Source organism: Nomascus leucogenys, chromosome 15 (assembly GCF_006542625.1).
Source record: "Nomascus leucogenys isolate Asia chromosome 15, Asia_NLE_v1, whole genome shotgun sequence".
NCBI classification, from domain to species: Eukaryota; Metazoa; Chordata; class Mammalia; order Primates; family Hylobatidae; genus Nomascus; species Nomascus leucogenys.
In genome coordinates, this window is record NC_044395.1 from 81,251,076 (window position 1) to 81,277,785 (window position 26,710).

General features: G+C 37.3%; 1 protein-coding gene across 2 annotated transcripts in view; it reads left to right on the plus strand.

Annotated features, from left to right (window-relative positions):
* Positions 1 to 26,710, plus strand: part of PRMT3 (protein arginine methyltransferase 3) — a 124,466-nt gene that overhangs the window by 28,178 nt on the left and 69,578 nt on the right. For both annotated transcript variants that reach the window (XM_003254315.3, XM_030828848.1), the window contains one exon: positions 17,130 to 17,229. In XM_003254315.3, the coding sequence (XP_003254363.1) occupies positions 17,130 to 17,229 (100 nt within the window). The remainder of the gene's footprint in view (positions 1 to 17,129; positions 17,230 to 26,710) is intronic.

Sequence of the window (26,710 nt, forward strand, 5' to 3'; positions counted from 1 at the left end):
TTTGTATTTTTTTTTTTTTTTTTTTAGTAGAGACGGGGTTTCACTGTGTTAGCCAGGATGGTCTCGATCTCCTGACCTTGTGATCCGCCTGCCTTGGCCTCCCAGAGTGCTGGGATTACAGGCGTGAGCCACCGCGCCCGGCCACAATTTTTTTTATACATTTCCCTCCCACCTTTTTTGTTTTGTTTTTGTTTTTGTTAGAGTATTTTAAAGTAAAACTTATGTGTATATCAGTAAATGTGTCCTAATACATTTGAGTGTTGGTGCATGAGAGCTTTTATTGAAAATGACTTAGCACTCAATCTTTAGATATCCCAATTTAATAATAAAATTGCTAACATTAATTTAGTTTTTTCTATTGAATCTCCTTTGGTGCAGGTATAACTGAATCTCCTTTGATGTAGATTGTTTATACCTATTATAAGAGATTAAGAGGCTGGGCATGGTGGCATGTGCCTGAGGCAGGCCTTTTTGTTTTGGATAAGCCAACATTGTACTGTTTCTTGAGAAATGTTCTTTGCCTTTTTTATATTGTGAAAAGGTAGTTGTTTTTATAGTGTTCTCATTTTCATATGTGTCTCTCCTTTGTCTTCCATTTGAAATTTTAAAATTTGGAGTGAAATGCCTTCTATTCCTCTGTGAATGTACTTCTGAAAGAATATGTAAGAAACAGTTAATTGTTAATATCCCTGCAGTTTACTGACTTATTATTCTAACCAATTGAGGAGGCCGCATAGCATGCTCATCTCAGCATCCAGACATGACTTGAGTTCTAATTTTTCTTTCACTACAACCCCTTTAGCCCTGATTTCTTCATTTATAAAATGAGGTCGATAGAGTCTTATCTCATAAGATTGTTACAGGAATTGTATCCATTATGATGCTTTGCAAAATGGCTGGCCCTGTAACTGCTTACTAAATGTTAGCAGTAATGATAATCATGTTAATTATTAGTAGCGGTCATATGTTTGGCTTGGCATCAATGCCTCAAATAATATTTTACATTTGGGTGGTTATGTTTCTAAAATGGACATTTATTGCAGCTATCTTGTCAAACTGTGACTCACTTTTTTGTCTTCTTTCTATTTCACATCTCTATTCACTTACACCATAAAACTTCAAATTTTAGTCATACTCTGTACTCACTTGCCTCTCTTGAACTCTGTTCTTAACTTCTCTGATACTTGTCTATTCTTGCATATTGGAGCTTTCTATAACGTCAGTCAACAAAAACAGCTCTTCTGGTTAGCAGGCTCTAAGTTGTCCTTATCCCTTCTGAGGCCCTTTTCTCGGTCAGAAGTCTATATACAGCAGAATGTCTTCTGTTAAACTCCACAAGCCTACATCTATAAAAGGCACTTTAAGTTCTAAAAGATAAGTATTTTTTAAATACACAGTCTTTTATTCCTTCAAACACATGCAACTTAACAATTCTTGGATTATGTTTAAAATAATTTTTGGCTAGGCATGGTGGCTTAAACACTTGTAATCCCAGCACTTTGGGAGGCTGAGGTAGAAGGATCCCTTGAGACCAGGAGTTCAAGACCAACCTGGGCAAGATAGACCTGTCTCTACCAAAAAAATAATAAATACATCTACTAACAATTTTTATCTCTTTTTTATTTAAAAAGATGATCTAGCATTTCTAAAGAAATGAGTTTAGAATAGGATACATTTTGGCTGTTACTGTAAACTGACAGTATATCAGGTTTTGAGAAGATTAGGCTGGCTCTTCTGAGGTTGCAGACATGAATAAAACAATATAGATTTTCTGAGATGTTATGTTAGTAAGGGCGAATAGGTCTCAAAGTGACATATGGAAGAGAATGAGAAATTGTTTCTTATTTTTGCTATCATACTTTGAACTCTGCAGTGAAAGATCATTTCGGCAACATAAACTTACCTAAGGATAGCAGAGCTATTCAGTTGCCAGACAATTGTATACTGTGTTTATTACCCTCAGGAAGCACAGGTAGCATCTGTTTAATATTTTTACCATTATTCTGGGTGCCTTTGGTTTCTCATTGACACAGCTCTGGAATAGCTCATTATTCAGACTTTCAGATGTTACTGCAGAAGAGTTTTTAGGAGAAGGTTGATCCATCATATGGCCATAATGCAGTACACTCAATCTCAGTTTGACATTAAAGATGCAATTTTTTATATTGCCTGTGTCTAGAATACTTTTAGAAAGGAAACATTAAGAAAAGTCTAGAGAATATTTTGATTTATTGTCATGTTTATGTAGGTATCCTTCTCTAGACATGAGGACAAGAGCTTTATCCTCATCTTTTTATCCCTAACACCTAACAAAGTGTCTGATACACATAGTAGATGCTTAGTTAAGGTTTTTGAATAGAAGTAAAGTATCTCAAGGTAATGATTTTAAAGACGGTGATGGTGGTGGTGGGGTGTGTGTGTGTGTGTATTTTCGAAACGGATTACAAAATACACCAGCAAAAATTCTTGAAATAAGGGATGCTACTTCATATTTTGTTTCTAAATTTAATAGAAATAACAGAAACGTGAATTAAAGCCAAAGAGAAATTTGAACCACTGATGAGGCTAAAATGGTTTAAAAAAAAATTTGTTCTTCAAAAGCCATAGAACTCTGGTGAAGGTCGTGAAGGTCATCAAGACACCTTACAGGAAAATTAAATTTATTTCCCTTCCTAGTATACCCTGAAATCCCCTTAATTTCTGATTCACCCCAGTGGTTCTGTCTTTATGGGGTACATTCCATGACCACCCACTAGTTCAGTGATTTACTGGAAGAACTCACACAATTCAGTATAAAGCTGCACTGACAGCTAGGATTACAGAAAAGGGTATAGTGCAGAAACAGCAGGAAAAAGATGCCCATAGGCAAAGAGGTCACAGGCAGACTTCCAAGGTATCTCTCTCACTTTTTCCACTAGAGTTACACAAGACATTCTTTCCTCCCCAGCTTCATACCTCAGAGGCACATGTGAGATGTCTCTACCCAAGGAAATTTGCATGAGTCTTAGAGACTGCAGTTCTCAAAGCTAGCTGGTCAAGTAGGCATATTTCCACCATGTGACCAGCCATGGTATATACCCAAACCAGGTAACAAGTGTGCATGATGAATCTTCATGTTTACTTTAAACATGTTGTCAACCTGCTTCGTCTAAACCTACTGGTTCAGGTAAATAGAGTAACATCATTATTCTGCAATCATGTGAGTGATCTAGGAGTTCTTGTTCTTAGAGTGTGATCAACAATCATTGCCATGGCTATAGAGATCTAAGCAAGAACTGAGTAAAACAAAACAGACCTGCTGCATTCACTCATTTTTTCCGAGTTGTAAACCTGGGATTCATACTTGACATTTTCTTCCCCTTTACCCAACATAGCTGTTGGAGACAGAGTCCTGTTGAGTATCCTTAATGTTTCTCAAATGTGTCTCTCATCTATCCATGATGTTTCTCATGCCTTACTTTACATTCTTAGATCTCTCACCTGCATCTGCACTTAACTGGACCAGTTGTTTGTACTTTGTCTTTGCCTCCCACCACTCTCTGTCATCTGTTCTCTGTAGTGCAGCCAGACTGATTTCCCCACTTAATTCTCCTCTATTTTAAATAAAAAGGAAGAAGGGGTGGGGGGAAGATATTTTTGTGTTGGGAAGACATAAAAGAGGATAAATTACATATGATTCTACTATCAGAGACCACTATCAACATTTTGGTATATTTCTTGCCACTCTCAAAAGCCTTAGGTCACAGAGATGAAATCCATAGGAATGTAAACTTTACTAAAATATCAGCTCCCCATGGTGCAGCAGGAATTTTTCTTTTTTTCATTTATTAATGTATCCCAACTACCAGGAAGGGGACCCAGCACATCCTAGGCATTCAGTGTAAGTACTTATTCAATGAATGAATTAATCAATTTTCAAGATTCAGGACATTACATATTCAAAGCCAGGTAAATCATTATCACCAAAGCCTGCAAACCCATTGTTTCTGATAGATTCCAGATGACTATTTTTATCTTTTTTCACTTTATTAGAACTGAGTTATTGCTAATTTCAAACAATAAATGTCCTCAGTGTTAGTAATTCCACAGCTACACATTTGTAAACAAAGATGATACATTTGGGAGGGAGCAGCTCATAGAATAATAGCCCGTTATGGGCCGGGCGCTGTGGCTCACGCTTGTAATCCCAGCACTTTGGGAGGCCGAGGTGGGCGAATCACGAGGTCAGGAGATCGAGACCACGGTGAAACCCCGTCTCTACTAAAAATACAAAAAATTAGCCGGGCGTGGAGGCGGGCGCCTGTAGTCCCAGCTACTCAGAGAGGCTGAGGCAGGAGAATGGCATGAACCCGGGAGGCGGAGCTTACAGTGAGCCGAGATCGCGCCACTGCACTCCAGCCTGGGCGACAGAGCGAGACTCCGTCTCAAAAAAAAAAACAAAAAAAAGAATAGCCCGTTATGGTTCCAGGTATGTCCCATACCTTCTTGGTAGTTCATTTCTCATGGGATGTGTGTAAATCTACCCCCAGCTTCATAATGTTTAAGAATTCTTGCTTTTTGTTGACATTTATGAATGAAGGACTGGATACTTTAATAAAGGTAACTGGTATAGGTTTTGTCTCTGAGGAGAAAGGATGGAGACTGGTCAGTTTACAGTTAATCCAGTAATGTTTTAGTCCCTTTATCACTCCCACTTTGTAAACCTCTTGACTCCAATGGTTTGTGTTGTGAAGAATGGCTCCACCTCCAGTGTCATGCTCGCTGATGTGTGCACTGAGTACTGGGTCTTTCTTCACAGGTTTACCAATATAATTTCATTCCCTTTTTTTCTCACTAAATTATGAGATTCTTTGGCTCTTTGATATTCCCTTCCAAAATCTCCATGCATTTATCAGTGTCTTACGTTTTATGTTATTGTCATTTCACTGTTCTTAGGGAGCAAAAGAGAAATAAATATGTATACTTCGATGGCATATTGAACTGAAAGTAAATGAATAGTATATATTGTATCTATTTATATCTATTATGATATTCCTTTCTTCTCCCCCATAAGCTATCATCCATATATTCTAGGTGAACTTTAAATTTGTTTTATCACTAACTTTAAATGCACTTGATTAGGTGTTCATTGTATGAACTCACATGTACTTTATGCTGTTTGCTTGTCTGTCTCCCCACTAGACCATCTTCTTCCTTAGAACATAGACCGTATCTTTTACCTAAATCACATAGGGAAAACATAGATTGAAAATTTAATCCTATATTTTTTATTCCAAAGATCCTGAAATGACTCTTCATTATCTTTTTTATTTATTTATTTATTTTTTTTACATTTTTTTTTTATTATACTTTAGGTTTTAGGGTACATGTGCACAATGTGCAGGTTTGTTACATACGTATCCATGTGCCATGTTGATTTCCTGCACCCATTAACTCGTCATTTAGCATTGGGTATATCTCCTAATGCTGTCCCTCCCCCCTCCCCCCACCCCACAACAGTCCCCGGAATGTGATGTTCCCCTTCCTGTGTCCATGAGTTCTCATTGTTCAATTCCCACCTATGAGTGAGAACATGCGGTGTTTGGTTTTTTGTCCTTGCGATAGTTTACTGAGAATGATGTTTTCCAGTTTCATCCATGTCCCTACAAAGGACACGAACTCATCATTTTTTATGGCTGCATAGTATTCCATGGTGTATATGTGCCACATTTTCTTAATCCAGTCTATCATTGTTGGACATTTGGGTTGGTTCCAACTCTTTGCTATTGTGAATAGTGCTGCAATAGACATACGTGTGCATGTGTCTTTATAGCAGCATGATTTATAGTCCTTTGGGTATATACCCAGTAATGGGATGGCTGGGTCAAATGGTATTTCTAGTTCTAGATCCCTGAGGAATCGCCACACTGACTTCCACAATGGTTGAACTAGTTTACAGTCCCACCAACAGTGTAAAAGTGTTCCTATTTCTCCACATCCTCTCCAGCACCTGTTGTTTCCTGATTTTTTAATGATGGCCATTCTAACTGGTGTGAGATGGTATCTCACTGTGGTTTTGATTTGCATTTCTCTGATGGCCAGTGATGATGAGCATTTCTTCATGTGTTTTTTGGCTGCATAAATGTCTTCTTTTGAGAAGTGTCTGTTCATGTCCTTTGCCCACTTTTTGATGAACCGAATCCAGCAGCACATCAAAAAGCTTATACACCATGATCAAGTGGGCTTCATCCCTGGGATGCAAGGCTGGTTCAACATACGCAAATCAATAAATGTAATCCAGCATATAAACAGAACCAAAGACAAAAACCACATGATTATCTCAATAGATGCAGAAAAGGCCTTTGACAAAATTCAACAACCCTTCATGCTAAAAACTCTCAATAAATTAGGTATTGATGGGACGTATCTCAAAATAATAAGAGCTATCTATGACAAACCCACAGCCAATATCATACTGAATGGGCAAAAACTGGAAGCATTCCCTCTGAAAACTGGCACAAGACAGGGATGCCCTCTCTCACCGCTCCTATTCAACATAGTGCTGGAAGTTCTGGCCAGGGCAATCAGGCAGGAGAAGGAAATAAAGGGTATTCAATTAGGAAAAGAGGAAGTCAAACTGTCCCTGTTTGCAGATGACATGATTGTATATCTAGAAAACCCCATTGTCTCAGCCCAAAATCTCCTTAAGCTGATTAGCAACCTCAGCAAAGTCTCAGGATACAAAATCAATGTACAAAAATCACAAGCATTCTTGTACACCAGTCACAGACAAACAGCCAAATCATGAATGAACTCCCATTCACAATTGCTTCAAAGAGGATAAAATACCTAGGAATCCAACTTACAAGGAATGTGAAGGACCTCTTCAAGGAGAACTACAAACCACTGCTCAATGAAATAAAAGAGAATACAAACAAATGGAAGAACATTCCATGCTCATGGGTTGGAAGAATCAATATCGTGAAAATGGCCATACTGCCCAAGGTAATTTATAGATTCAATGCCATCCCCATCAAGCTACCAATGACTTTCTTCACAGAATTGGAAAAAACTACTTTCAAGTTCATATGGAACCAAAAAAGAGCCTGCATTGCCAAGTCAATCTTAAGCCAAAAGAACAAAGCTGGAGGCATCACGCTACTTGACTTCAAACTATACTACAAGGCTACAGTAACCAAAACAGCATGGTACTGGTACCACAACAGAGATATAGATCAATGGAACAGAACAGAGCCCTCAGAAATGATGCCGCATATCTACAACTATCTGATCTTTGACAAACCTGACAAAAACAAGAAATGGGGAAAGGATTCCCTATTTAATAAATGGTGCTGTGAAAACTGGCTAGCCATATGTAGAAAGCTGAAACTGGATCCCTTCCTTACACCTTATACAAAAATTCATTCAAGATGGATTAAAGACTTACATGTTAGACCTAAAACCATAAAAACCCTAGAAGAAAACCTAGGCAATACCATTCAGGACATAGGCGTGGGCAAGGACTTCATGTCTAAAACACCAAAAGCAATGGCAACAAAAGCCAAAATTGACAAATGGGATCTAATTAAACTAAAGAGCTTCTGCACAGCAGAAGAAACTACCATCAGAGTGAACAGGCAACCTACAGAATGGGAGAAAATTTTTGCAACCTACTCATCTGACAAAGGGCTAATATCCAGAATCTACAATGGACTCCTCATTATCTTTAAGTAAAATCTAGACTCAAAGATAAATCTTAGCATTACATCTAAATATCCCCCAACTATGTCACTGTATACTATCTCTTGTTGCTCTAGTCATACTAAACTGTTCAAAGTTATTTAAATTTGCTTCTCTCTCTCTCTGTCACACACACAGGAGGCAGTCGTGCACACACACAACCCTCTTCTACTCCCATACCTGTACACATCTTTGTGTATGCTGCGTCCTTTCCTGGCTAAGCTCAGTTGTCACTTAGATAAGGATTTATCATTTGAGCTTCCATAGTCCCTAATCCTGTTTACTGTTCTGTCTCTCTTAGACCATACCCGTAAGTGCATGGACTGTGTCCTTTATCTCTGTATGCTTCGTACAGGATAATTAATCATGATGATGTCCCTGTATCATGAAGTGAAAGTTAAATTGCTATTTTTAAGATAGGAAATAAGATAGGAAAGTATGTGTTCTAACAAAATTTCCCCTCAGAAAAAGGTGATAATTTCATTTTTATTGTATTAGTTAAGAGAATTACTTAAAGATATCCTTTTTATTCCCTCTTCATATTTCTTTACATTAGAATCATGCTAGTTTTTCAGTAGGTGTTTCCAAAGATAAAGATTCATTTGGTTTATACTGAAGTAGGGTTTAGTGAGTAGCCACTTGAGAAAACTAAGTAAAATCTGTGTATTTTTTTCACGAATGGAAAAAATCTGGTGGTGATTAACAGTCTCATGAAAGAGGTTATCTGTGTCAATGATATCTGTTTTAATACAAAATTAATGGGAATTACAAGGCTTTGTCTTTTTTCCTGTGTTTTCCCTTAAATCATAATCTTTCTTGTTATAGTCATATTTGAACAACAAATAATTACTGATACAAATAGGATTATGACTTGTAGCAGACAATAAACAGGCCTAGCAGATGGTGTTTTACAGAACACAGATCTTGTTTCGGCATAACCATTCTGAAGATATTTTTAAGCAATGGGAACATTTTTCTCTTTTAAAAGAAGCTTGCCTTCAGTTTTCTTTGAAGTGTTTGTCATTGTTAAAGCCTTAATCAGTGTTTCGGTAAGCAACAAGCAACTATAGCAATTTCATCAGAATTTTATTAAATACCCTTTTGAAAAAAAAAACTCATAAGCATTTCTTTAAAACTTTTTGTATGAAATATGTAAAATGAGTACATAAAACATCAACAAACATGTTTAATATGCATAAGTATCCATAAATAACAAATGAAATTAAACATGTAGTAACCATCACCAAGGCCAAGAGAACTTTGCCACCAATTCAGAATCCCACCCACCTCCACTGCTCTTTCTCAATCAGATGGGCTACTAAGAACAATTTTGTTATGATCGGTTTTTTTTTTTTTTTTTTTTTTTTTTGAGACGGAGTCTCGCTCTTTCACCCAGGCTGGAGTGCAGTGGCGCGATCTCGGCTTACTGCAAACTCTGCCTCCCGGGTTCACCCCATTCTCCTGCCTCAGCCTCTCCGAGTAGCTGGGACTACAGGCGCCCGCCACCATGCCCGGCTAATTTTTTGTATTTTTAGTAGAGACGGAGTTTCACCGTGGTCTCGATCTTCTGACCTCGTTATCCACCCGCCTCGGCCTCCCAAAGTGCTGGGATTACAAGCGTGAGCCACCGCGCCCGGCCTATGATCAGTTTTTACATGTGCCCTGGTGCACACATCTGGGGGGTGTATACTTACAAGTAGAACTGTGGTCCTTAGGGTATACATATCTTCAGATTTACCAGATATTGCCAGACTATTTTCCAAAGTGATTATACCATTTTATCTTATACCTATACTATGTAACAGTTCTGGTTGGTATTATCCACCTTTAAAAAATGTTTCCAGGCATTTGTGTAGCAGTATCTCATTGCAATTTTAGTTTTTGTTTCTTTGATTGCTAATGAAACTGAGCACCTTTTCATGTGATTGTTAGCCATTTGGATTTCCTTTTTCTGTGAAATATCTGTTTATGCCTTTTGCTCAGGTTTCTTTTGAGTTGTGTCTTGTTCAAGTATTCGTAGGCAATCTATATGTATATTTTGGATTTGAACTGTTGATAGGTTTTATGTAATGTGAAAGTCTTCTCTCATTCGTGTTTGCCTTTTCACCCTCTTTGTAATATCTTGATGATCTGAAATTCTCAGTTTTCATATGGCAACATTCTTATTTATAGTTGCCACTGTTTGTGAGTTGAGTAAGGAATCTGTACCTTTTCTTAGGTTATAGAGGGTATATTTTCTTGTAAATGCTTATAATTGTGCTTTTTACACTTAGGCATTGCTTTTTGTATATAGTATGAAGTGGTGGTCCAGTTTTGTTCCTTTTTTTGGTATTCTATTTAGATGACCCAGTTGTCCTGGTCCCATTCATTAATCTTTGTACTTACACTATCATTTTTATCAAGAATCAAGTATCGTTACATGAGGCCTGTATAACCTTTATACTAAAACTCCACTAAGGCAGTAGAACCGAAAATCACAAGTCACTCATTCATGAATGCAAATGCAAGAATCCTAATAAAAATATTGGAAAACTAGGCCAGGCACAGTGGCTCACGCCTGTAATTCCAATACTTTGGGAGGTCAAGGTGGGTGAATTACTTTAGGCCAGTAGTTCGAGACCATCCTGAGCAACATGGCGAAACCCTGTCTCTACTAAAAATACAAAAATTAGCCCAGCATGGTTGCACATGCCTGTAATCCCAGCTACTTGGAAGGCTGAGGCAGGAGAATTGCTTGAACCCTGGAGGTGGAGGTTGCAGTGAGCTGAGATCGTGCCACTGCGCTCTAGCCTGGGTGACAGAGCAAGACTCTGTCTCAAAAACAAAAGGAAAACTGAGCAATAAATTGGAAAGTAAAGTTTATTCTAGGAATGCAAAGTTGGTTAAATATGAGAAAATCAGAAAAATTTATTGAGAGTGTCTCAAGAGATGCAGTATAAAAGTCTGATAAAATTTAGTATCCTTTCAAGGTATCTCTGTATTTAAAACTGTTAGCAAACTAGAGTTAGAAAGCAGTGTCCTAATATGATAAAGAACAGGGGTCCCCAATCCCCAGGCTGCGGATGAGTATCTGTGGGTGTCCTGTTAGGAACTGAGCCGCACAGCAGGAGGTGAGCAGTGGGTGAATGAACATTATTGCCTGAGCGCCGCCTTCTGTCAGATCAATGGGGGCATTAGATTTTCACGGAGTGCAGACACTATTGCGAACTGCATATGCGAGGGATCTAGGTTGTGCATTCCTTACAAGAACCTAATACCTGATGATCTGAGGTAGCAGTTTCATCCCAAAACCATCTCCCACCCCCAGGTCCATGGAAAGATTATCTTCCATGAAACTGGTCCCTGGTGCCAAAAAGGTTGGGGACTGCTGATACAGAATATCTGTAAAAACAAAACCTACAACCAGTATTGTGATGAAGCATTGAAAGCATTCTCTTTAAGTTCAGGAACAGGACAAGGATACCTTTCATCACCTCTTCTATCCAACACCATAAAGGAGATCGTAGCCAGTGCACTAGTATGATAAAAAGAGAAGTATAAGAATTGGATATGAAAAAACAAAACTTTTTGTGTTTATGTATGCTTATGAATACAGACATTAGAAAGAAGCTATAAACAAATTACAGTAAAAGTATCAAGATGGTGAATACATAATTAATCAGTTTATTATTATTATTTTTTGTTTTTTTGAGACAGGGTCTTACTTTGTCATCCAGGCTGGAGTGCAGTGGCAAAATCATGTCTTCACTGCAGCCTTGACCTCCCAGGCCCAAGTGATCCTCCCACCTTGCCTCTTGAGTAGGCGGGACCACAGGCGCACGCCACCATGCCTGGCTAGTTTGTTTATTTTTTGTAGAGACAAGTTCTTCCTATGTTGCCTAGGCTGGTCTTGAACTCCTGGGCTCAAGCAATCCTCCCGTCTTGGCCTCTCAAGATGCTGGTATTATAAGCGTGAGCCACCACTCCTGGCCTATTGTTAATATTTTTAACCTCCTCCCAGACAATGCAAGGACATTAAGTCACTTTAAATGGAAAATTCATCCTGGGTATGAGCATCCCCCAATAAATGTTGGCTGTGAATCACGGGTCAGCTGTTACAATTTCTTCCTCCCCACCACCTTCTGACCTTGATCATTATCTCCTTGCCATGTATTTCTCAGGTATCTTTTGTTTTATTGTTTTCTGTAATCACTTATGCAAAGAATAAGTCTCCAAAAACCCTTAATGACCACCAGGATTTGAACTGTCCTCTACAAAGCTTGTTAATAATTTCTTCGTAGAACCCTCATCCAATTTCTCTTTTTTACATCATTTTTCAAAAACCATTGAGTCCGTCTCAATGAGCTGGTTATTTTTTCCCTTGTCCTTTCTTTCCTCTCGTTGATTTTCCTTTTCCTTTCTATGTTAAAAACATCATGTAGGCCCCATGCTTGTTAACTGAGCCAGTCAATCAGATAGTGCCTCCTGAATATTCTCTTGGCCTCCTAATGGTAAGATTACATAAAGTACTCAAGAATGGGGAGTTGCTAATTTCTACATATATTGTCACCTGTGTCCATAGCATTAAATTCTATTGTTATCATAAAGTCTATCTAAGTTCAGTTGCACTTCTAGCATGCCTACTCCTTCAGAAGGACTGTTTGCTTTCTATGTGGGGAAGAGAGTATGGCAGTTACCCCTCTTGGGGTAGGTATGCTGCAATCCTGCTTTTACTCACTGTAGCAGATTGGTTGTCATACCACCTGGAAGAATCTCTTCACAGCCACTTGGGGATCAGTCATCAAGCCATTTATCCCTTCTACTCAGTAGTGTGTAAAGTAAGTGATGTGTTTTTCCCTGATTGTTAATTCTGAGAATTTATGCCAGTAGTAAATGTTGAGAGTTTATGCCAATAGTGAATCACCAGGTTTTTCTGGTGTTTCTCTGTAAAACAGTTTCTTTTGTTTTTTACTGAATACTCTCAGAACATAGTAGTCCTCAAAACTTGTCCTCTGTCTGCATTGTCTTTGTGACAACTCATAGTTTTAAGTTCATTACTTTCCTATTGAATACTTCATTTTTCCAGGTAGACGTAAAAGTGTAAGAAGGTCTTTCAGTGAGAGGAAAAACTCTCTCTTGCCGCCATTTCCTCTTTAAAAGGACTGACATTTATTAGAAACTAGTAACAGCCAGAGAATGGGATTTTTCACAGTCTTCCGCTCTGCGTACTATTCCCTATCAGTCCACTAGCTAGTTCTCTAAATCTTGCCATTTCCTACCAAGGTTAGGTAGGCAAACATCCTAGGATTCAATCCTCTGCCAGTTTTTTTTTTTAAATTCCTTCCTTTTTCTGGCTAAAAAACTTCTTCAGCCTTTGTGATTCATAGGTCTGCAAGAGGGTCCTGCGCACAGCACCGTCCTGAGCTAACATAGTTTCAAGTCAGACACATGTGAACCTAATTACCCAATATTACCAAGAGAGATTACCCAGTTTTAAACTTTATTAATAATTTCAAAGGTACAGGCAATCAGGAGACTCAGAAGAAGTAGGGATCAACCTGTCATACAGAGCAAGGCTTCTTTCTGTGTGAATTGTTAACCCATCCACCCCATTTGAAGACCTTTTCTACTCTGGGCCAGAGATTATGTAGCTCATATAGGGAAGGAAGGACTGAAGCAGCTGCTTTTAATATCCCAAATCTCTTAGTCTGGACTTCCTGATTCCCTGTATTTTAAAAATTATTTGTAAAGCTTGACACTGGGTAAGATCTCTGGTTCATGTGAGTTAGATTTGACACTCTGATCTTACGTATTCACTCACCCACATATGTCCATTCGCTTCTCTGATTTCTTCCTTTTTCCCTGACCATCTAGGACCAGTTTTCTTCTTCTTGAACTAGTTTTTTAATATTTCCTTCATTGTACATTTATGTCAGTAGCCAAAGAGATTGTTGTTTGTTGGTCTGAAGTGTATTTTGCCTATAATTCTGGGAGATATTTTTCTCTACATATAGAATTCTACATTGGCAGTAATATTGTTGTACAGGGGTTGGTAAACCTCAGTCCATGGGCCAGCTACCTGTTTTTGTAAGTAAAGCTGGAACATAGCTGGGCCTTTTTGTTTACATATTGTCTATTGCCTCTTTCACACAGTAATAGCAGTTGAATAGTTGCAACAGAGATCATATGTCCTGTAAGTCTAAAATATTTTTACTTTGGCAGTTTAAGAAAAGGTTTGCCTAGTTCATTGGTGATATTCTACTATCTATGGCTTTCGTCGTTGCTATTAAGAAGTCACCTGTCATAACAATTGTTATTCCATTGAAGATAATTTGCCTTTGTTGATTTTTTCCTCTGATTTTTTTTAAGTATTAAAGATTTTTAAAAATTTAGTCTTGAGATTCATTGGATTACTTTTGTCTGTGGCTTAATGCTTTTTATCAGTTCCAAAAAATTATCTTGATCCCGGGAGTTTGAGGTTACAGTGAGCCATGATCACACAACTGCACCCCAGCCTAACAGAGTGAGATTCTCTCTTTAAAAAAAAAAAAAAAAAAGGCCAGGCACGGTGGCTCATGCCTGTAAACCCAGCACTTTGCAAGGCCGAGGCGGGTGGATCACGAGGTTAGGAGATCGAGACCATCCTGGCTAACACAGTGAAACCCCATCTCTACTAAAAATACAAAAAATTAGCTGGGCACGGTGGCGGGTGCCTGTAGTCCCAGCTACTCGGGAGGCTGAGGCAGGAGAATGGCGTGAACCCGGGAGGCAGAGCTTGCAGTGAGCCGAGATCACACCACTGCACTCCAGCCTGGGCGACAATGCGAGACTCCATCTCAAAAAAAAAAAAAAAATGGATATGGGAGTGCAAATGATCAAGAATAACCAGAAGGATTTTTAAAAAGAATAAACTTTAAGGAGCTACACTATCAAATTTCTTGGCTGAATGTAAAGCTATAGCAATCAAGAAAGTGTTGTATTGGCATAAGGATACACGTCTCAGTTTGGGGGCAGAATTGAAAGTCCAGAAATAAATCCACACATACATGGTTGTTTTTGACAAAGATATCAAAGTAATTCCATAAGTTAGTGATAGTTTTCCCAACAACGTTGAAACTGTCACTGTTGATAGTCTGTCCAACAAAGTTTTTTCAACACTGTATCAGTAGTTATTGATATGGGGGAAAAATGAACAAGATACATATGAGAAAATTAACTGAAATGAAAACTGAAAACATTTTAGGAGAAAATGTAGGTGAAGTATTTGGTGTAGGCAAAGATTCCTTAACTATGTCACCAAAAGCATGAACCATAAAAGAAAAAAATGATAAATTGGTCTTTATTAAAGTTAAAAACTTTATCTCTTCAAAACATACCATTTAAAAAATTAAGAACCAACCACAGTATGGCAGAATTATTCACTGTACATAAATCTGACAGAATTTGTATCCAGAATATGTAAAGAACTCTTAGAATTCAGTAATAAGAATACAACTGGGCTAGTATGGTGGCTCATGCCTGTAATCCCAGCACTTTGGGAGGCTGAGGTAGGTGGATTGTTTGAGACCAGCCACAACATAAAGAAACCCCATCTCTACAAAGAACACAAATATTAGCCAGGCATGGTGTCATGCACCTGTAGTCCCAGCTACTCAGGAGTCTGAGGTGAGAGGAGCACTTGAGCTTGAGAGAGGTTGAGGCTACATTGAGCTGTGATTGTACCACTGCATTCTAACCTGGGCAACAGAGTGAGACCCTGTCTTTAAAAAAAAAAAAGAATACGACTGACCTGATGTTTTAAATGGGCAAAAGATTCAAACAAAAGAAGACATGGGAATATGGCAAGCAAGCCTAGGAAAAATGCTTGATCATTAGGAAAATGCTCTTTATAACCACAATGAATTCTTTCTACACAGTGAAAATTTTGAAGATCAACAATAGTGAGTATTAACAAGGATGTGAAGCAACAGGAATGCACATGTATTACTGCTGGAAATGTCAAATTGTTTATATGCTTTGTAAAACAAGTTGGCGGTTTATTTAAAAAGTTAGTTATACACTACCATTTGATGGAGCAATTCTGCTTATACACAGATGTTTATGCCAGCTTTATTCATTACGGTCCAAAGCTAGAAGCAGTCCAGAATTACATACACAGATGAATGTATAAACAAAATTGTGATTTATCCATGTGGTGGAATACTACTCAGCAGTAGCAAGGAACAAACAAACTACTGATATACACAAAAGCATACATGAAACTAAAAATGTATCATGCTTATCGGAGGAAGCCAGGCACAAAAAGAATCGGCATGATTCTGTTAGTATGAAACTCCGTAAAATGCAACTCTAATATATAATGACAGAAAGAAAATCAGTGGTTTCTTGTGGATGGGGAGATTTTCTGGAAATGGGCACTAATCTTTGGGGGAAGAGGAAGTGTTCTATATATTGATTGTGGTGGTCAACAAAGTATCTGTTTTTCAGAATTTAACAAAATTACCCTAAAATGAATGCACTGAATTGTTTGTAAATAATACCCAATGAAGTTAAGGGGGGACAATTTCTTCTTTGATGCAGGAAAAAAATCCTCTATAGTTACAATGTACATTCTGAGAATTGGGAATTTATTAATCAGATGTAAACTTAACCAGCAGCTTACATTCGCCTTTGTGAAAATAACTGTTGTTTCATATTACAGAAGAAGGGGAAATATTGCTAATCGTATGATCAAGTGTATAAAAACGTCTAATGAATGCCACTGGTCAAGGTTAAATAATTTTTTGATAATGATAGGATTTCAGGTTTTATATAACACTAAATGTTTTGTTGTTGATGATAGTGTCATTATTGTTTATAGATACATGTATAGCTTTCACAAGTATTTGATCCTCTTAATAGCCTGTGAAGTAAATAGGGTCAGTATTATTCTCTTTTATACAGGAGTAGCACAGGCTCAACGAAATTACTTAAAAATTTGGTGAAGATCACATAGCTGACAAATGCTAGAGAATCTGGGGCTTAAATTAGGGGCTTGGGGCTTCAAATTCTCTCGCCCCTGTGACAGACACACCAGTTCCCTTTAAACCATACTTTTATATGTCTTTTATGTCTGTCTTCACCACTGTGTTGTTGTTTGTTTTAAAGACATGTAACTTCATTGACATGTTATTCTTGATAAAATTTGGATTTCTTTTCAAACTCAGATTTTAAATATTGGTTCACTGTATTGCCATATTAACCAGAAACATCTTTGGGCATTCATGGAGTAACCATAAAATAATTATAATGTCCAAAGAACAACTAAACTTTGATTGAAATACTTTTTTGTCCCACAAAACAATACAAGTTGTGGGCAAAAAATTATGTAATTTAACTAGCTTTCAGAATCTGTTTAACCTACTAATCTAATTCATTTTGATAATTTTCAGACTAAATAAACTTGAAGATACTATTACACTAATTAAAGGAAAGATTGAAGAAGTTCATCTTCCTGTAGAAAAAGTAGATGTTATCATATCTGAGTGGATGGTGAGTGTTTACAGAAAAAACTACTTTCATTGGTAAAATGAAAAAACTTTTTTAAAGTAATGAATAAGATAATAGTTTTCATGAATTTAATTATATTTGATACATGGCAGAATGGTGACATTATTTTTTAAATAGCTACATTAGATACTATAATGTGTAATTTAAAAAAATAGCTACAGTCTTCTTACTGTAGTTTATTCTGAAATGACCCTTATTTATTGGCTATTCATAATCTTTAAAAAGTGATAAATTATCTTTTTTATCTTAAAAATCCTAATAAATTATTTTTCTACTTTCTAAGTTTTAGATACCTAAGTGTTTGCCTGAAAGCCTCCAGGGACTAATAAAAACTTATCAGGACTGTTTCATCAAAATTAACATGATATTGCCACCATTATCATACTAAATGTCCTATCTTTCTAATCTGTTGGGCCATGTAATCAATGTCCATTATCACATAAAATAGAATTTGTTGCTATTATTGAAATAATAAAAGGAAGGTATGTTACATAGCTTTATAATTTGCTGTTGAAATCTTGAGTCAAGACAGAATATTTATTTTTAAATACATGGAAAATAAAATTAATGGATGCTGGGTATGGTGGCTTACACCTGTAATCCCGGCACTTTGGGAGGCTGAGGCAGGTGGATCACCTGAGGTCAGGAGTTTGAGACCAGCCTGGCCAACATGATGAAACCCCATCTCTACTAAAAATACAAAAATTAGCTGGACGTGGTGGCAGGCACCTGTAATCCCAGCTACTTGGGAGGCTGAGGCAGGAGAATGGCTTGAACCCAGGAGGTGGAGGTTGCAGTGACCCAAGATCAGGCCACTGCGCTCCAACCTGGGTTATAGAGTGAGACTCCACCTCGAAAAAAAAAAATGTATTTGACAGCTGATTTGACTTACTGATATGTCAATTTGACAGAAATAAACTGGATAGTATTTTGAATAAAGATTTTTAAATTATTTTGAAATAATTTTTTTCCTTAAAGTTCTATTTGGTAGATATATTTTCATAAAATTTATCAAAAAATTTTGAAAACAATGAGTTTTGCTTTATAATCTTTTATAAATTTTGAATAAACATAGTTATAATCCTAGTGAAATAAATGTTTCAAGGAACTTTTGGAATATTTAGATTTAATGTAGTAGTGTAGGGAGTTCCAGTCTAGAGCTGATGACAGTCACAGTTGTTGACAGTTACTATTTTGTATGTGAAACAGTATGTTGATTTTTTTTTAATGCTAAGATTGGCCTTAACCTTTAGTCACAATATCAATATTCTCACAGCAAGGAATTTGTATCAGCACTCTGATTTCTCATGAATTGAAAGAGTAGATTTGAATTAAAAATGTAACATTTCTTTAAAGATTATGAAAAGATGCTTCCGAGAAAGCATATTTGAGGCATATACTTGACAAGAATTTTAAATAGTTTATGCTGTATATTTTACTCTTCTTAGAAAATGCATCTTTTAAATTACTCCAAAATAGACTTTATAGGCAAACCAAAAGAAAGACTTGTCCAAACTTCCTATTACCTCAGTTGAACATTATTATATATCTGATTACAATAACTAATGGGATAGTTCTTGCTCTGCCTAGCAGAATTATACTTCTGGATATTGATGTTCTAGGATTTTTCACTTCCAAATCTGAAAGATGATCTAGAATTATTAATATGCAATTGTTATCTTAGAGCCAACTGGTTTAATAACTGCAGTTAGCTGGATTGAATGAATTCATGAGATTGTCTTTATTGAAAGTTGTACTGGAATCCATTTTGCTATCTTCTGTACTAAGGAGGGCTTCTGCTTTCTTCTGTACTGAGGAGGGCTAACCCTGCAGGCTGCCTTTCCCAAGCTCCAATGATGGCTAACTTCTACTGAGTTTGGGGAACCCAATGGGAAACACTAGAAACACTAAATCTCCCAAGATTTAAGAAAGGGAGAAGCCAGGGCATTTCTTCCCTTCTTTATCTCTAGTGTGTTGCTGGCAAAAGCTGTTTCTTTTGTGGTTCCACTTCCCACCGGAAAGGCATGCTGTAATTCCAGCATCCACTGTGCAACCCCAGCCCTGGGTTCTTGTAGCAGTAGCCTAGGAATGCTAGTTACTTCTGGGCATTGTCAAGTCTGGTTGTCTCACTCTCTTGATGACTGCTCATATCTTTTATCCTCTGTATAAGTGACTTTTGACATTAATTTTCCTCTATTTTAAATAGCTTTTATGGTTTCTCTTTTCCTAGTTTGTAACTCAGTAGTCCCCAGACTTCTTGGCACCCGTGTCCAGTTTCATGGAAGACAGTTTCCCCTTGGATTGGGGGATGGGGATGGGATGGTTTCAGGATAAAACTGTTCCACCTCACATCATTAGATTCTCATCAGGAGCATACAGTCTAGATCCCTCACTTGGGCAGTTCACAATAGGGTTCACGCTCCTGTGAGAATCTAATGCCACTGCTGATCTGACAGGAGGCGGAGCTCCGGTGGTAATGCTGGCCTGCCACTCACCTCTTGCTGTGTAGTCCAGGTCCTAACAGGCCACGGACCAGTACCCATCCCTGGCTTGGGGTTGGGGACCCTTGCTCTAACTGAAATAAAGAACACCTTTCACTTTAGAGCGTTGGTCGGGTAAGACCTCTCTCTTCATCAGGAAGGCAGTCACTGGAGTCTGAGATGAAAGGAGCCAAGGTTCTTCGAAGCCAGTAATGAAAAACAAATCAGTGTATCCAGGAAGGGATAACTAAGAACTTTTCTTCTTCCTCACCACAAAGGTGTTACTTAAGCATTTGCATTATCTCACTGTCTGCCTTTCCTTGTTTTAAGTGAGTTGAAGTCTAGCAACGGTTTTAAGTGCTCTAGGTGGGGCATTGGACACTAAACTTATGGCAGTTATTCAATGGCGGTCAGCTCTGGATGGCCTTATTTCTCTAGTGAAATTTGCATTTAAGGCGTAAGAAGTCTTGTGCTAAATTATTTTCAATCATCTTTGTGGATTGGAAATATCATTTATGGTATCTTCTAAATCCTAGAAGTCCCTAACTTTATTTGGTACTTTCATTAGGATTTTTGATTTGAGAAGCTGGAAAACATTAATTACATAATTAAACAAAGGGCAGGTATGCTTTCTAAACTTTATCCTCCATGTTTTGGCCGCATTGGCTGAAACAGTAGGCAAATGGTAAAGAACTATTTTAAATCTGTAGCCACATTTTCGTGAACCACCATTTTAAACTTAAATTGCACAGACTCCTGTCTTTTTTATTTTTTACATACAACATAATAAGGATGCAAAAATCTAGAATAAGCCATGGTTAAGCATTTTTTTTTCTCTTTTTACAAGTATTTTCAACAAGGAAAGATAAAAATGGAATATACCCTGCAGAATTGGGCACAGATGTTTAATGGATGTGTAATCCAGTATAGCAATGTAGAAATCATATATTGCAGAGATGTACATCTGTTTTCTTCTACTGTGGTCCCCTAACTATTCCATGGCTTAATCTAAATATGTTTCTAGTCTGCACCTGTTCATGAATTTTTGTCTTTATTTTGGAAGGTTTTTCTAGATAAGAATGTAATTTTAAAAGCTAAATTATTGCTGCTAGCATGTTATTTAATAAACGATCACTTGGCTTTCATTAACGGATTTCCAGTTTTAGGCTTGCCTTTAATTTTATATTTTCATTTTTGTTTTTATTTAAGAGAAGTTTTCTTTTTATTTTATATATTTAAGGTGTACAACATGATGTTTTGATTTACACAGTGAGATTATTACTGCTGTCAAATTAACGTGTCTGTCATCTCACATACTTACCTGTCTTTGTGTATGTAATCAGAGCACCTAAAATCTATTCTCTTAGGACATTTTTCACATACAATACAATATTACTAACTATAGTCCTCATGCTCTACATTTTCATTTTTATCAGATGGAATTTCTGTTTGACAAAATGTTTCAGTTAAATGTAAACAGTTTAATCCCTGGAAGATGTTAATACCTATGTCTTTGTGTATGTGTCCTCATTTTTTACATTTTAGTCTACCAATAGAAGTTCTTGTTTTGAGAGCTGTTCTTTATTGCTTCTTATTTCTGCCTGCTTAGTAAAACTGTTCAAAATAAGCATCCCTAATTCCGACTCAGTAAGCCAAATTGACTCATTTGGTATTGCTATATTTCCTCTATGTTTTCAGCATAACTTTGCAAACACATAAACTGAGTCCACGAGGCTTAGCATTAGTAAATGATGACGGAATGTGAATTGTAAAATTGTAAGAGAATGTTCCCAGAGAGAAATTCGCTGGCCTCAGACATTTATAATTTTATGTACAGCACATGAAGGCATGGAGATAGTATATGACAGGGTTAAGAAGGTTGCTCCAGAAGCAAACTACCTCCATTCTTGGGCATGTTACCTCTCTGTGCCTCAGTTTCCTTCTCTATAAAATGAAAATGACAGTATTACCTACTTCATAAGGTTTTTTGTGAGGATTAAATGAATTAATACATGCAAATTTCTTAGAACAGTTTCTGGCACATAAGATCTCAATAATTTAGCTATTCATTTTGAAAGTTATACAAACTTTTAAGTACTCTGTAACTCATGAGTGAGCTACTACACTAGCTAATTCAATAAATAACAGTTGAAAATAATCATATACATGAAATAAAGAATATTAATTCTTGGAGGAAGAACATTCTTAGGGCTTCTCCCTTGCTTACAGCCCTTTGTAAAAGCAGAAGACTTTTTCTTTCCATGTCTAGCATTTACTAACTGACTGTCTATGGGTCTGTAGTTGGTGTGCAGAAGTATGAAAGTAAGCTGATAGATGTGAGTTATTGGGATTTGGGGTATTCTTGGTATTTTTCTTAATGTTAGTTGAATCAAAATGTACTTTATGTATATTTCAAGCATAATTCTCAGTTTGCTGCCTTGGAAACAATTTTTAGGTAGTGCTGACAATGTCTAATAATTTTAGATAAAATATAAAATTCCCATTCTGCAGTACTATTTTCCAGTACTGTTAAGTATTAACAGGGAGATATTTATAGTACTTGAACATTGAAAGAAAAATTGTGGTTCATATTTTTGCATAGATATGCTAACATCTGAATCAAGAATGAAATGAAAACAAAGAGAATAGAAATATAATTAATAGGTCCCTTGTATATAATTATTTTGGTTTTATAATCTATACTTTTGTTCTTGTCTATGCTCTTAACCACTTCCTAGCCTTTCTTTTATTCAATCTTCGATAACTTACAAAGTGTTCTAATCATGAATATTAAAAGGTTAAGTTATTCAGGAACGTGAATCAACTGCCGTTACAAACATTTTTCAGGTAATCCCTCAGAGAACACAAAATATTTGTTAATTTTTATTTTAAACTCTAAAATTATATAACAACTTAAAAATATTTTATCAGTAATACTGTTTACTTCTACCTGGGAGTGAAAGTAAACCCTTCAAATTTACAGCTTGCATTTGTAGACACATAAGCATTTATTATAAATACAAATTGTCTCCTGTAAACTGTATATTGTGTATATATGCCACATTATTTTTTGTCCATTCAACTTTTAATAGACACTTAGGTTGATTCTATATCTTGGCTATTGTGAATAGTGCTGTTATAAACATGGGAGTACAGACACTTCTTTGACATACTGTTTTCCTTTCCTTTGAATATGTATACCCGGTAGTGTGATTGCTGGATCGTATAATAGTTCTATTTTTAGTTTTTTGAGGAACCTCTTTACTCTTTTTCATAATGGCTGTACTAATTTATATTCTTACCAACAGTGTATAAGAATTCTCCTTCTCTGCATCCTTATTTTGTCTTTTTGATAACAGCCGTTCTAACTGGCATGAAATAATATCACATTATAATTTGTTTGCATTTTCCTGATGATTAGTAATGTTGAGCATTTTTTAATATACCTGCTGGCCTTTTATATGTTTTCTTTTGAGAGATGTCTATTCAGTTTATTTGCCCATTTTTGATCAGATTATTTGGGTTTTTGCTGTTGAGTTCTTCATATATTCTGGATATTAATCTCTTACTGGATAAATAATTTGCAAATATTTTCTCCCATTCTGCAGATTGTCTCTTTACTCTGTTGTTTTCTTTGCTGTGCAGAAACTTTATTTACTTTTTTAGTGGCTTTTTTTTTTTCTTTCAGATCTGGGAGTACATATACAGGTTTGTTATTTAGATAATAACTTGTGCCATGGGGGTTTGTTGTACAAATTATTTCATCACCTAGGTACTAAGCCTAGTACCCAATAGTTATTTTTTTTTACTCATCTCCCTTCTCCCAACCTCTACCCTCAAGTAGGCCCCAGTGTCTGCTGTTCCCTTGTATTCGTGAGTTCTCATCATTTAGCTCCCACTTATAAGTGAGAACATGTGGTATTTGGTTTTCTGTTCCTGCATTAGTTTGCTAAACATAATGGCCTCCAGCTCCATCCATGTTCCCACAAAAGACATGATCTCGTTCTTTTTTATGGCTGCATAGTATTCCATGGTGTATCTGTGCCACCATTTTCTTTATCCACTCTGTCACTGATGGGCGTTTAGGTTGATCCCATTGAATCTGTAAATCACTTTGGTCAGTATGGTTATTTCAACAGTATTAATTCTTCCAATTCATAAGCATGGGATGACTTTCCATTTTTGGTGTGTTCTCTTCAGTTTCTTTCATCAGTATTTTGTAGTTTTCATTGTAGAGATCTTTCAACTCTTTGTTTAAACTTATTCCTAAGTATTTTATTTTACTCTAGTTATATAAATGGGATTGCTTTCTTGGTTTCTTTATTACTTCCCCTGGGTATAGAAATGCTACTGATTTTTGTATATTGATTTTGTATCATTCAGCTTTATTGAATGTGTTTGTCAGTTCTAAGAGGTTTTTAGATTTTCTGTATAAGATCATGTCGTCTTCAAAGAGGAACAATTTGTCTCCCTTCTTTCCAATTTGGATGTCCTTTATTTCTTTCTCTTGCCTGATTGCTCTGGCTAGTATTATGTTGAATAAAAGTGGTGAAAGTGGACATCCTCGTCTTATTCCATATCTAAGAGGAAATGATTTGAACTTGTCCGCATTGAGTATGTTTTTGGTTGTGGGTTTGTCATTGATGGTCTTTATTGTGTTGAGGTACGTTCCTTCTATGCCTTAACTTGTTGAGAGTATTTATCATGAAGGGATGTTGAATTTTATCAGATGCTTTTCTGTGTCTTTTGTGATGATCATATGGCTTTTGTCCTTCATTTTGTTGAAGTATCATGTTTATTGACTTGTGTACATTTTGTCATCCTTGCATATCTGGGATGAATCCCACTTGATCATGGCAGGTGATCTTCTGATGTGCCACAAGATTTAGTTTGCTTGTATTTTGTTAAGGAGTTTTACATCTGTGTTCATCTGGGATATTGGCCTGCAGTTTGTTTTTTGTAGTGTCTTTAACTGATTTTGTTATCTATGTAATGCTAACCTCGTAGAATGAGTTTGGAAGAAATCCCCCCTCTTGATTTTCTGGAAGAGTTTGAGAGTAGTCGGTGTTAGTTCTTTAAGTGTTTGGTACAATTTAGCAGTGAAAGCATCGGGTCCTGAATTTTTCTTTGATAGACTTTTTATTACAGATTCAATCTAGTTACTTGTGTTCTGTTTAGATTTTCTATTCCTGGTTCAATCTTGGTTGTATGTGTCCAGGAATGTATCCATTTCCTCTAGGTTTTCCAATTTGTTAGCATATAGTTGTTCATCATAGTCTCTAATAAACCTTTATAATTCTATGGTATCTATTTTAATGTTTCTTTGTTTCTGATTTTATTTATTTTGGTGTTTTCTCTTTTTTTTTCTTGGTTAGTCTAGCTAATGGTTTGTCAATTTTGCTTGTCTTTTTTAAAAACTAAGTTTTCTTACTAAGTTTTCTTATTGATCTTTTGTATTTTTTAAGTCCCAATTTTGTTCATTTCTGCTCTGACTTTTGTTATTTCTTTCCTTCTACTTTGCTTTTCTAGTTTTTTGAAATGCGTCATTAGGTTTTGTATTTGAAATCATTCAACTTTTTTGATGTAGACATCTGGTGGAGCGATTGCCTTTTCCAGACTTCCTAGTGTTGCAAAGGGAAAGACTTCTGCCTGTTGTAGATGAGTTTTAGTGTTCCAGTTGGGAATGGTGTGGTGAGTATGTTTCCAGATAGGTGCAGTGGTATAGTCTCTTTGCAGCTTCTTGCCCTGTGTTCAACATCAGCAATAATATGAATGACTCAGTGGTATAGGCTGTAGAAGTTTGTGGCAGTGGTGAAAGCAGTATAGTTTTTTTTTTGTTTTTTGAGACGGAGTCTCACTCTGTCGCCCAGGCTGGAGTGCAGTGGTGCAATCTCGGCTCACTGCAAGCTCCGCCTCCCTGGTTCACGCCATTCTCCTGCCTCAGCCTCCCGAGTAGCTGGGACTACAGGCACCCACCACCACGCCCGGCTAATTTTTTGTATTTTTAGTAGAGATGGGGTTTCACCATGTTAGCCAGGATGGTCTCAATCTCCTGACCTCATGATCTGCCTTCCTCGGCCTCCCAAAGTGCTGGGATTACAGGCGTGAACCACCACACCCGGCCCGCAGCAGCATAGTTTTTAAGGTACTCAGTTGCAACAGTTTGGGAGATCCTCATGTTTTCGTTTTTCCTACAATAGGAAGACTTAGCTGACCCTGCTGTTAGGTCTGACATGGTCTACAAGCAGCAGCAATGGTGCTTGGAGCAGCAGTGGGGCCACAGTACTTCATCAGAGTCCCATGAACCTGTTGTGTTACCTGGGTCTTGGGGTGCAGATTCACCCTCTGTGGCAGGGTTGGATGTACGTTTCCCACAAGAACTAGGATCTGTGACAATGGAGGCACCCTCCAACAGCTTGGAACCAGAGGGCCCAGTTGTAACTGTGGTTTTACCCTTGGAGTTCAAGCCACAGCACTGGCCTGACCCTGGGGAAGCAGGGATGTTCTGGAGGTTTGGGCTGGGGGAGCAGGGTACGCTGTATAGTAGTGACTCTAGACACTGGGATGGTGAGTGTTGGCTGTATCCCAGACTCTGTGAGGCTGGGTGCAGCAGCAGCAAGTACCCCAGAATGGTGGAGCTCAGCTGTCATTTGGGCCCTAAGGGTGGCAGGTGGCCTAAAGGCACAGTGATGGCTCTACTTCCCAAGGAAAGGGGTGTCTCTGCAGCTCGGACTCGTGGGGGTTAGTCTAGCTTCAGGCAAGCAGGGTACTAGAGTCATTGTGTAAGGTGGGGTGTCTCAGCTCAGCCACTGCTCTTGTTTCTCTGGGATGCAGCATACTGCATCAGCTCAGCCCTGGGATGCACAGATGCTTAGCTTAGCCAGGTCACTGATTAGCCAGAGAGTAGTATGCCACATCAACATAGACCTGTGGGGCATTACTGTTCTGGGTAGCCCAGGCACCGTTTCTCATGATACTGGGTG